This window comes from Acanthopagrus latus, chromosome 4 (assembly GCF_904848185.1).
Source record: "Acanthopagrus latus isolate v.2019 chromosome 4, fAcaLat1.1, whole genome shotgun sequence".
Taxonomy (NCBI): Eukaryota; Metazoa; Chordata; class Actinopteri; order Spariformes; family Sparidae; genus Acanthopagrus; species Acanthopagrus latus.
Window position 1 is genome coordinate 15,110,223 of NC_051042.1, and position 12,236 is coordinate 15,122,458.

The window sequence follows — 12,236 nt, forward strand, 5'->3', positions numbered from 1 at the left end:
TAGCAAATTAGCTTAGCATAAATCATGAAACCAAGGTAATTATTTCAAGGAATTATGTGACTTTTATTTAACAACAGTACTTAAAGCTGCGGTCAGGATTTCATAACTTGTTATGAAACGGTCTCAGTTTAATACTGATGCAGCCACCGGGTTTTTAACATCATATTTTGTGGTCGTGGTTTTGATTTTGTCAACTTGAGGGTTGATTTTAGTCCGAAAACAGCAAAATGTCCAAGTGTCTTTTAGAAGCTAGATGTACACCTCTTAATACAATTGTATTTTTCTTGAGCATTAGCATTTCATGGTACTTTATATTGCTACTTTAAATATTGTGTTTTTTTTCTCCATGATACTCCAGAGTTGGAGTGTTTGAGATTTAAATACAGAGCATATTGATTTAAAGGCAACTACACAACAGTATATGAAGAAGTTAAAATCAACTCCAGTTTGACCGACAACATTGAAATGCTGCTTATTAAAGCATTAGAAGTCATAACAATCCAAGAGTGTTTCCTGGGGCCAGTCATTTGTCACCACCCATGGACCATTGATTGCAGAGAAAATCAGTTTGATGGGACCTTAAAGGGGCTTTATGTTACAATTTATAGCAATTTACTTATGTGAGCGGATTGTATCTGATAAATGAGACTTTCCCTGACTTTCATTTGCCCAGACAACCTGTGGACAGTTTCTTTCTTTTTTTTTTTGGCATCACTTCTTTTACCTCTGTTAAAGACTTGAATCCTATTTCCACCACGGCAGGAACGATTTGATAGTAAGCCACTGTGAGAGGAATTGTTTTATTATCACGTTCACCCTCATAGTTTTGGGTCTTGTTTTATATGTAGTCTTCTATGTGTGTCTGAGAAGAGGCTGTATGCACATGTGAGCTCATGTAGTGTCTGTTTGTGATGGGAGGGATCGGTTCAGACAGTGACCACTCACAGTTTGAGAGTATGTCAGGAATGTTGTTGAGCAACTCCCTCCTGAGCTTTACAGAGGCATCAGCAAGGAAACATGACATCACCATATACCATAACGCCAGAGGTTTGTTTGTATTTCTGCTGGCGCTCCCCTCACTGGGTTGACATGGACGGGGCTCACCAGGGGAAACCTGATGCCAGGTACTTCTGTGCACCTATCTGGTGATATTTCGAGGGTCATTTTGGCTCTGTCAATAAAATCAAAGCAAACTATAAGCACACAGTCCTGATGGCAGATTAGCAAATAATTTAAAGTTCCTATTTGTGAGAAAAGTCCATTTTTAAGTTTCATTCCAAGCTCATCGAATAGTGACGCTTTGGGCTGTCTGGTCAGGATGGTCGCCACCAACTGTTGATGACATCGTACAATAAATGTGCTTGAGTTTCAAAAGTATAAGTTAAAGTAACAAAAAATCCATATGGTTGTACATGTATGTAAATACTGTATACTGCAGGTCTGCTGATTACCCAGCTGGACAATTTTCGAGTCTGATATTCAGCATTTTTCTGATATTATTCTGAATGTTTTGTTTCTTTTTTAAAAAAACAGATTGCGGATAAAATAAATCAATGAATGTGATGTGAAAAGTAACTAGTGACTGAAGTTACACAAGTACCCCAGCATTGTAGAGAAAGAAAGAAGTGCAGGTCTTGAGTAAATTTAGTTATTTCCCACCACTGTTTTACTTGGTTAAAACCACCTTTTCAGTCACTGATTTTTGTTCATGTTGAAGTTACAGTTGTTTTAATGATAAGATTCCACATAGGTACAGTAGCTGCCGCATGTATGTGGATTTAGATGAGCCGTTTGAGTGTTTAGGCCAATTTAAACTTCATCTGCATGCAATCATCTCAAGTGAACAATGAGTGAGGTCGTGTTTGTTCTCTCAGGCCTCAGCAGAGGGACAGGCAGGATATAAGGGAGAACAAGTGGATCTTGGCAGAGTTTCCAGGAAAGAAAAGCTGCAGGTGCAGACTGGGTGCAGTGCTCAAAGGAATAACAATGTCTGACAATTTGAAGGACTCGGTAAGTACTTCAGCACATCCCGCTGGTAAAGTGCTGCGATTCATATGCAGATTCGCCCAGACGTTAAGGAGGGAGGACATGTTGAAAAGCGTCTTTACTCCAGGGACTAAACTGTTTGGTTTTTAATAGTTTAACTGAAGAGAATTTCACAGAATTGACAGAATAATCCAGATGTAGCTCTGGTTTTAGACCATGTTGAGGCTGACATCTAGTGGTAATACTTCAGACACACACAACGGTAGCGGAGGACCCTACTTTAGTGCTTTTGTTCAAAAGGTTTATTCTACCCAAAAGATATTTTGTGACTCAGTATGTATAATTTTAAAGGTTGATTCTAGGGTTGGTCGATCACTGCTGAATGTGTTGTTTAAATGTGGGTCATTCTTTATTGTTTAACTACGCCTAATTCTAAGCTTTGTTTCATGAATCTGACCTCCTCTCTAAGGTAAAAATGATTCTTTTAAGCGATAAACACAGTACTTAAGGTGAAACTGACTGAAAATGTTTACTATGCTTGAACCATTGAATATGTCATAAACACGAGATATTGAACAAGATATTGTTTTTTCATCATAATAACCCAACAATATTTTCTTCAAGTAGCGATGTATGTCGGTTGCTCTTGAAACTGATCTTCAGAGATGAATTAAATCGCTATCATTTATGTTGCTCTATACACATTTTAAATTACCTACTATGTCGGGGTCCCAGACTCCTCCAGGGGCTTTTAAAGCTCTGAAACTGAACCAGCAGCTTCATCACGTAGACAAAGTTTAGCCGATGACAGCAGGTCAGTCAGCCCATGTAGAGAAGAGGTAAACAACACATGTCAGCAGTTCATGTTACTTCCTCTTCACTAAAGTCAAAAGATGGGAATGTCGTAAAATTAACTCTCTCCCGGTCAATTCATTAAGTCCATATTAAAGGTGCACTATATAGTGTTGGGAAAGAACATTTTACTGAAAGATCTTTGTTGACCTTTTTTTTCCTTCTTTTTCAATTGCCTAAACAATCTAATAAAACAAACTCTCTTGGTTTTCATGAACCTGAATAAACAAACTGACCATAAAGGTGACACAAACAGTATTGTTTCACTTTGTTTACACGTGGCGGACCCTGCCACCTTTATAGCTTCACAGGACCTTAATTTCCTGCTTGTTTATTCTGTAATGGAAAAAATAAATATTTCTGAGTTTGTATTATTAACTCGATTAAATGCAAGTTTTAACTGAAAAAATCTGCTATTTAGGACTTACAATCATCTGCTAAACATTTTCATCTTAATTAACCGGCCAGTATCTGACAGCAAAGTGAGTGACTCATAATCCTCCTGGAAATTGAATGTGGCCTAAACAGCCGGCAGTATTTATCCTCATAACAGCGCGTTTGTTTCTCTGTTTGTTTATTCACGTGATGCTAAATTCAGCATCAGCCCTTTCCTGATGTCATCCACTGCTGGATTTGGGGGGAGGGGACCTCCGTGCACCTGGCTACGTCACATGCCGGGATGAACGCACCTTTTTCGGGGTGTGGCCAGAGATGAGACGATGACTGCGGTCTGTGGAATGAGGCGAAGATACCCACAGGTGAGGCGAGCACACACACAGGGCGAGCAGCTGGCTCTGAGCTCAGTGCACAGCTAAAGTTTCCTCTTCGTCTTCTTTCACCGCCAGTCGAGGAGTTTTTGTTTCTTTAGTTTCGTGTCACCATGCGGAGAATACCTGCCGCGGTCCTCCTGCTGTCGCTTCTAAAAGGTAATTTCCATTTCTCTACACGTTTGCCTCATGTCGGTTCAAAATGATACCTTGTTTGTCTGTTTGATAGATTGAGAGTTTGTCGAAATGTCGAGAGAAACCACCCAGACTGGAGGTATCGGCCACACGACGGTTTTGTTTATCTGACACAGAGATGGACGTGTTGTTTATAGTAGCCTGCTCTTATGCTAATGTATGTGGGTGAAATGTGCTAAGATAGAGCCAATAAACGCCTCCTTTGCAGAGTTTTCCCCACTGTTTTATTATTAATGTCCACTCTTGATTTAGAATACTATACAGCTTGGTACCAGATGATCCAGTTATGTTTGTTTTTTGTAAGATTTCTGTCCTGATGATTTCAGTGAGTCACTGTGACCTGTCCACAGACAGGGGTAGTTTGACTCAACAGGTTTCATTCCAGGCTGTGAATGTTTGCGTGGTAGTTTCACAGTAAGCCATTTCCTGCCTTTGTGTCACCTGTTTTTCTGGTTCTGCCACTTTGTAATGAGAGAAACAACCCCTCTCACACACACACACACACACACAGATTGTTTCCGTCCTACCTGACTTTTCCTCCATCTGCATTTTGACGAGACACAGGCCACTGTTTCTGTTAGCTGCCCGCATCCCTTGGACACGAGATGGCTTTATTCTTACATGCTTGCAGAATTAAACACGCGTTTCTCGTCCCTCCACAGTGTCGGTGTGCATACAGGTGATCGTTCCCCAGCAGGAGCGCAGCACGGCTCTGTTTGCCTCAGTGATCCTCCGCTGTGACTACTCCACCTCAGCAAACCTCCAGGATGTTCTGGTCACCTGGAGGTTCAAATCCTTCTGCAAGGACCCTGTGCTGGAGTACTACTCCACAGGTACAGTGAGCAACATACCCCCCACATCAGAAAAAAGGAAGAAAAAACATCCAGTATGTTTTCAGCCTCGTCTTTATATTAGATTTATTACAGTAATTGGATGATGTGTTAACTGTAGACTAGCTGAATTTTATGTGTGGTAATACTTTGTGTTGTATGAGGAAACAAATGCAAACAAACATCAATGAGCTGATGAACCTGCCTGGACTTATTTCCATCATTTTTACTGGTGTCACTATTAGGATAGTCCAAACTCATCCATAACAGCTTTAGCCTTTTGTAATGTTTCATTGTATAGATAATCTGATCATCATACCTACCGAGCACACAGGTATAAAACAAAGGGGATGGGGTGGTTGCCAGTCACTGGAATGATTGTCATTTATTTTTTTAATGAAAGTGTTGCCTCTGGTTTTGCAGCGTACCAGTCCGCACTACAGCTGGGTCAGGACCCGTCCAATGACTGTCCAGATCGTCAGAGGACGGTGCGCACGGTGATCCAGAAGAGAGGAAGCAACGAGCCGACACTGGGAGCAGAGTACCGTGAGCGAAGGATCACCATCCAGAATAGTGAGTTTTCAATTTTGCCTGTTCATACTGCATAATAGTGATGAAAGGAAAAGCTGATTAATCAAGTGACAGAGAATTCATTCATTTGTAACAGTTTGGATAATTGATTAATGATTTAAGAAATTGGTTATGCCAAACCGAAAAAAAAAACACTGGTTGTGGCTACTTATTTGCCATATTTGGTGGTTTTCTTAGTCCTCTTTTATTTTAGTGAATATGTTTTTGTCTTTTTGAATTTTAGTCAGACAAATAAAGAAAATTGTCAGGTTTGGACCTAACAATGAATTAATAACTGAGAAATTTATCCACACATAAACTGTTCATGAAAAATGAAAATTGCTAGTTGTACCCTAACCAGTGTGTTGCCTATTGCTATACAAGGAGATACTTTGATTTAAAAAAAAAAAAAAAAAAGAGTTTAGAGTTTACTTTGCCACTCTCTAACTGGAAGTGTGTGTGTGTTTGTACAGAGGCAGACCTGGTGATCACCGAGGTGATGTGGTGGGACAACGGGGTGTACTTCTGCGCTGTCGATGCTGCTGGAGACACCTCTGGAGATTCTGACAAAGAAGTCAAACTCATTGTTTACCGTAAGAAACAAGAAGAAAAAACATAGTCAAAGATCCACTCACTGATTTTATTGTAGCCCTGAAAAATGGCTCAAATATGTGTGGTTTTTTGTTGGTAGCTATACAAAAAATCAGTAACAGAAATGTCCATCTATGTCTGTCGCTCCATTTCCTTGGGCACACTGCAGTAATACTGTTTCTTCCTTTCTCTCTCAGATTGGTTGACGGTGTTGTTCATCATCATCGGAGCCCTCCTCCTCATCATCCTCTTCGGTATCTGCTGCTGCCAGTGCTGCCCTCAAAAATGCTGCTGCTATGTTCGCTGTCCCTGCTGCCCACAGCAATGCTGCTGTCCTGAAAAAGGTACCAACACTTCTTGTCCACACCCATATGGGGATTTTTCTAAACAGATATTTTTGTTTCCTCATTTACAAAAACCTTCTGTTCACACTGGGCCAGTAGGTGGCAATAGACACAACACCAGAGAAGAACATTGTTTCATGTCAAATCAGTTTTATTTATATGGTCCAAAATCCCCAAATCCTCTCAGATCCTGAATTGTAAAATGGGCATTTACAATTCACGTGGGGTCATGTTTTTTTTTTTTTTCTAAAACACTCTGATGTACTCTACATGTACAAATGCTTGTGTTTATACATGTTTCTTATACCTTTTGAACAAGGCATTCAAAACATCTAAATCATGGGGCTGGTGATGAGCATAAAATTCACAATTTGTTGACAGAAATACATAGACAACAAACAAAAACACAACTCACGAGGTGAATTATGCATTTTGCATTGAAGGGATGAATTAATTTTTTATCAGGTCCATTTCAAAACAACATGACAATGTGTACATTACAAAAATGATTTATTGTTGTAAGCATTCCCTCTGTCCATACTGACCCTGAAAACATCACTTCCTAACATGATTTTAATATAAGTGATGGGTGATTTAAATCTACAGTCCTTGTTCTGTGTAAAATTGATGAAACTTCATGAGTCTGTATTAGTCAAATCAAATGTGTTTTGAGTACATTATTCACTCTTTGTGTTGCTTATCCTCCACTGGAGCTCAGTAAGGAAACCATTTTGCACATAAAACACCAGCTTTGGATTCAGACGGCTGAAGGCTCATAGCTTCAGCTGAATTTTACATTTCTGATGTCTTTCTGTAGCATGGATACTAAGAGCATTCCTCCCTGTATTGATAAATAAGAATATTTTACTTCTTCATCTTTCAGCGGTGATGCAGCACCGTATGATGATGGAGGCTCAGAGGGCCATGGCTCCCTGGATAGGAGGACAGCCGATTTATGCACCAATGAGCCAACAATCTCAGATGTACCCGCTGCTCTATGCAGGTACACAAACACACACACACACACACACACACACACACACACATCACGTTACACAGTAAGTCGGTTAATGAGCTTTAACACCTTCAGACTGAAGGTGGACATTCATGGCATCACCTAACTTTATTTTGTGAATGTCTTTGTCTCTCCAGGATCTGTTTCAGGCAAGAGTATCCCCATGAAGCCCATGCCTCTCCCTCCTCCTCAGTCTTCAGCCTACAGCATGCCCCCTCCCAGCGGCAACCACACGCCTGCCAACACCAATCAGATGCTTGATTACCTGGAGGGCCAGGTGAGGGGGCTGGACATGAATAGTCCACTGCTACAGGTACGTAAACACAGATGTTCTCAAATCTCAACTGTTTGTATGTAAACCCTTGCTACCGCCATTCCTGATTACTGTATATTTCTTTGTCATTTAATTTTGATTGGTTGGAAGTTGGTATGTAATATGCACAGTATGTCATTTGTGCCACTATGGTCATCTCTAAGTAAAAAAAACAGAAGATGTAAGTAGCGTAGGATCATGGGAGTTGTCTTCACTTTTTAACAACCAACTTGGCTGATGAAGAAGCATCTATGTGACTCTGGCAGGAATGTTCACAGACCTCTCCGAGAAGCTCTAGAGACGGACGTTCCGATCAAGTAATCTTGTTGGTCAACTAGACATTTACAGCGTGCTTTCATCAGCATGACATCGTTCCTTGCTCACCCTTAAAAATATTACATAATTACCATGGCAACATTCTGACTGCCAGAGCAAGTCATGAATTATTATTTGCTGGGTTCGAGTGGGATGTTCTGAAATTATTTTACTCATGAAAATAAATCACAAACTACAGATGGTCTGTATAGATTATGACTTCATCTCTTAGCTGTTAAAGTAACATTTATTAATTATGAACTAAAACAACTTTGAAACTTGAACTTAACTGCTGAGTGCCTCGGTCCTGACCACATCTCAGTACACCTTCTCCGGTTATGTTGCTTGATTTTACAGCGCAATGCACAGCTGAGAGGAATTGCAATTGTTGATGCAGGTATCCCCACATAAGCCACCTGGATCCTGGCACATTTGTCTCACTATAGTTTATAGATGACGACCACTATAATTATACATATTTAGGCCATTTCCTGTTTGAAATATTTCCTTATACTCTATTGCCGTAAGGGTAATTGTGTATTTCATTGGCAAAGCACCATTACTAAACCACTGAACAGCAAAAGGATAAACTCTTTAGAGTAAAAATTAACTTTTTGTGTCATATTCTGCTGATTATTTTTCATCCACATCTGTCAGGACACTGATTGAGTCTTATAACTGCCAAAACAGTTTACACCATACCTGTAAATTTCACTGAAATGTGCAAGTGATGGTTATCATTTGTATTCATGAGTTATTTCTATCTATTTCTTCTTCCCATCAGTCCCAGCCACCTCCACCCCTCCACATGCAGCAGATCCCACCTCCTCCACAGCACATGACCACCAACGTCCCATTTTCCCCCGGCCCTCCCAGCATGATCTCTGCCCTTGATGATGGCCCAATGGATCGTCGTGTCATCACACTTCCACCGATAAGAGAACAGGGCAGAATCCCACCACCTGCACCCAAAACTCGACCCCCAAGCTCCAGCGAGAGCAGCCGCAGCGGCTTCGGCCGCCGTCATGAACGAGGAGGAGCGGGCCGGCGTTACCCTTCACCGCCAAGGTCTAGAGGCATTCCCAGGAGCCACAGCCAGGATTTACTGGATGGGATGAGTCACAATGGGGAGCGACGAGGCATGGACCGCCCCCGTTCCCGTTCTAGGGATGACCTTTTTGACACGAGGTCCAGAGGAAACTACTCGCGCTCAAGAGGGTCCTGGAGCTCTGATGATGAGGACAGCAGCAGGAGAGGAGGAGGAGGAGGAGGAGGAGGGAGGAGAGGAGGTGGAGGGTGGTCTGATAATCCTCCCACCTACAGCGAGTACGAGCCTGGACACAAACCAGGTGCACGGAGGAATGAACACTACTCCGTAAGAAACACGCTGCTTTAGTTGGTAGACATACATTCATGCAACGCACTTACATCAAGACAAATGCACACGCATTCAAATAACAGTAATTATAACAGACAGTCTGAGTCCAACTGATTCCTAGTGAAGTGAATCTAAAGTTAGTGTGTCTCTCTCAGGCCAAGAGTTCTCGCAGTGGCACCAGTGTCGTCATCTGAGCCCTCCGGCTGTGAAATGCCTGCGACCTCTGTTTCAGAGAACATGCACACCTCACCAGAACTGGGAGCCATGTTGGCTGGCTTCTGGTAAACTTTTAAATGACATATGTTTTATGTATTTAAATAGTCAAGAAGCTACTTTTTTATCACCTTTTATCACAAGTGAAAAGCTGGCAGAAGGATTTATAAAATGTGAAGTTGAGAGATTCACAAGTGACCTATTTGGTAGACTACAAATATTGTTTTTTTTTTTTTCTAATATTGCTCAGATAAATCAGCCAATCTTTGCTGTGACTACTAAACAGATTTTGGGATAATATTCCCCTCTGCTGGTTCATCAATGTAATTAATATTTTCAGAGGAGATTTGGACTTCTCCTTTAAAACACTTTATTTGTTAATGCAGTAACACAGATAATTACTTTTTGATGAAGCCATAACAACGTTAAGAGGAACTCACTCTCAGGGCCAGTTAATTAACAAGTAAAAACTGGCCAACTACTATTAAAACCCATATAAATATGAATAGACTCATGTGAATGCTTAAGGAAGTTTGTAGCATTTTATAATTTTTGTAAATAGTTATTGTTCATGTCTCCTGGATAGGTTGAAGTGACTATAATGTATATGTTTAAGTAATGTTATGGTGGAAAAGGTGTTTATTAGCATTAACATCGGCCACTGTGCAGATGATGAAACAGTGGTTTCAACTTTTTGTACATATTGAAGTATTTACACTCAGTGCTTTTAAATAACTGTAAACACAATGTGTAAATAAGGAAAAGTTGAATGGTGTTTACATAGGAAGCAAATGTTACCGGTCTGTACAATGGTTGTTGGGTTCTTTTTTTCAGTGTACATGTCTGGAAACTTGCCTGGTTTCTTTTCTTCATGTTGTTCTTGTAATCATGGTTAATTTCAGAAGTTAACAGTGGAATAAAAATCACATCCACGTAGAATTAAAGTGGTTGATTAGCTGGATGTTCCACTGATGTTTTAAAGGCATTTTTTTCATTTGTTTTGTTTTTTACACTGCACAGTCAGTTTGTCTTAATTAAGAATATTGATAATAAATGTTTTACCTTCGGGTATAACAAAACTGTTTATTGTCCTTATTACCATTTTAACTTCGATAAGTTTTAAATGCTCTTGTGTGGGTAGCTGCATGACAAAATTTACGACATAGAGAACAACAACATGGCACAGTCTGAACAAAGACACGTTTGTAGTATTTTCTGAAGCTATATGCCAAGAATGTTAAACAGTTAGGAGTTGTTTTTTAGGCTTTATTTCTCCATTTCTTCCCCCACTGTGAGTGTTATCTTGACAATATTAACCCCAAATGAATGTGGTTCCAATTTTGTTGATTCATTAAAATTCAATTTAATAGCTAAATAATGGTAAGTGATTCAGCTAAGAATCAAAAGTAGCTATCAATGCATCATTTAATCAGACTACAGACATAAATGTGAGTACAGATTTTACTACTGCAACAAGCCTAAATGCCTTAGATTTTTCAATTGACTCTCTTTTTATTTTATTTCCATTCTATTATTGTATCATACCAATTCTTTTATTGCAGGACTGAAATGCGTCCTTCCTGGTTCGATCGTAATCTTGTGAACCCTAAACCCTTTTTAACTTGTTTTGAAAACCACTGTGTAGATAAGGTCTTTTTTGTATTGATTATTATTTTTATTATAACAAGCTCCAAAATGACCATAAAATTAAATCAACACCTATCCTAAACAAAACAAACAAAAACTGAACATTGCAAGCGTCATGTAGATGGGAATATTGGACTGTATCAAAGGTGATAACTCCACCTATTTTACATATCAAACTGTGTTTAAAGGTGAGAATGCCCTACAGTAAAACATGTAAAAACTGTGATGGTTTTCCCTTCCCTTTTTTTTTTACTTATTTACCAGGGGGAATGCCCTAATCTGTCCCATGCCTTGCTAATGTGTTAATTATCATGCAGTTTGACTGATATTATTGACTGATATAGTTTCCCCCTTACTTTTGTTAGTGTGCATTGGTATTACATTGAATATAGCGTGTTCTCAAATGTGAGTTATGGTTTAAAAGTGGCTAAACACATTGTGTCGTGTGTTCAGCTCTGTATTAAATTAAGTGTTGCTAATTAAGGACTGCCTGGCCGGTTCTTAGCTGTCATGCCTGTTTAAAGCCACCACATGACATGTTATATATGTTATTTCAGTTTTTTACAGATAGAAATTAAAGCTGTTTCCTTCATTGTGATTTTTTGATTGTAGAATTTTTTGCAGAAATTGTTGTCTAAATTAGAGTGGGACAAACTGTCAAGGAAATTTAATACAGATCCATCGCATCCATTGATTTTAAGTTAAAGTTGATTGTGGCTGGGACGTTTTTATCTGTGTCATCTATTAATGAATCTGTTTATCAGAGGATTGTGAAAAATGCTAGGTATGAACAAATCCTTACTTTTGAGTGAATGTTTGGATGTTGCTAAATGATTTTGACAATTAATCATACATATATATGATTGTCAAAATCATATATATATGATATGATATGTATATATATGTATATCACATTGTTACATATTACTTACGTAGCCCCTTAAAAAATTAGGTGCATTTTGCAATAGAATATGAAGTGTTGATAAAGGTTCTCAGTCATCCAGGTCATGGTATTTCTGAGTGCTGTATCATAGGCAAATGGACTTGTTTCAGTTTCTTGAAGACGGTTCACCTCTCACCCAGGAGGCTGCCTCAGTTCCAGCTAACTGGAGGGGAGTTTGCAGGCTTTTAAACTCTGTGTTGGTGTTTCCGTACAGAGTCATTAAGGATACATGTGAGCTCTGAGTTTCAGAATCATTACAGAATATTAGTTCCTCCTT

General features: G+C 39.5%; 1 protein-coding gene across 2 annotated transcripts; it reads left to right on the top strand.

Moving 5' to 3' along the window:
• Nucleotides 1-1,887: 1,887 nt before the first annotated feature.
• LOC119017982 (immunoglobulin-like domain-containing receptor 1) lies at nt 1,888-10,448 on the top strand. 2 transcript variants are annotated; one of them, XM_037095236.1, is made up of 11 exons: nt 1,888-2,010; nt 3,437-3,596; nt 3,684-3,764; nt 4,463-4,633; nt 5,054-5,203; nt 5,674-5,793; nt 5,989-6,135; nt 7,019-7,138; nt 7,288-7,463; nt 8,563-9,153; nt 9,312-10,448. In XM_037095236.1, exons 3-11 carry the CDS (start codon nt 3,719-3,721, stop codon nt 9,348-9,350), a joined length of 1,560 nt encoding a protein of 519 aa, XP_036951131.1. In that variant the 5' UTR covers nt 1,888-2,010; nt 3,437-3,596; nt 3,684-3,718; the 3' UTR covers nt 9,351-10,448. The 2 variants fall into 2 exon arrangements, with proteins under 2 accessions (XP_036951131.1, XP_036951130.1); XM_037095235.1 differs by having other exon boundaries at nt 1,890-2,010; nt 3,437-3,764.
• The last annotated feature ends 1,788 nt before the right edge of the window (nt 10,449-12,236 follow it).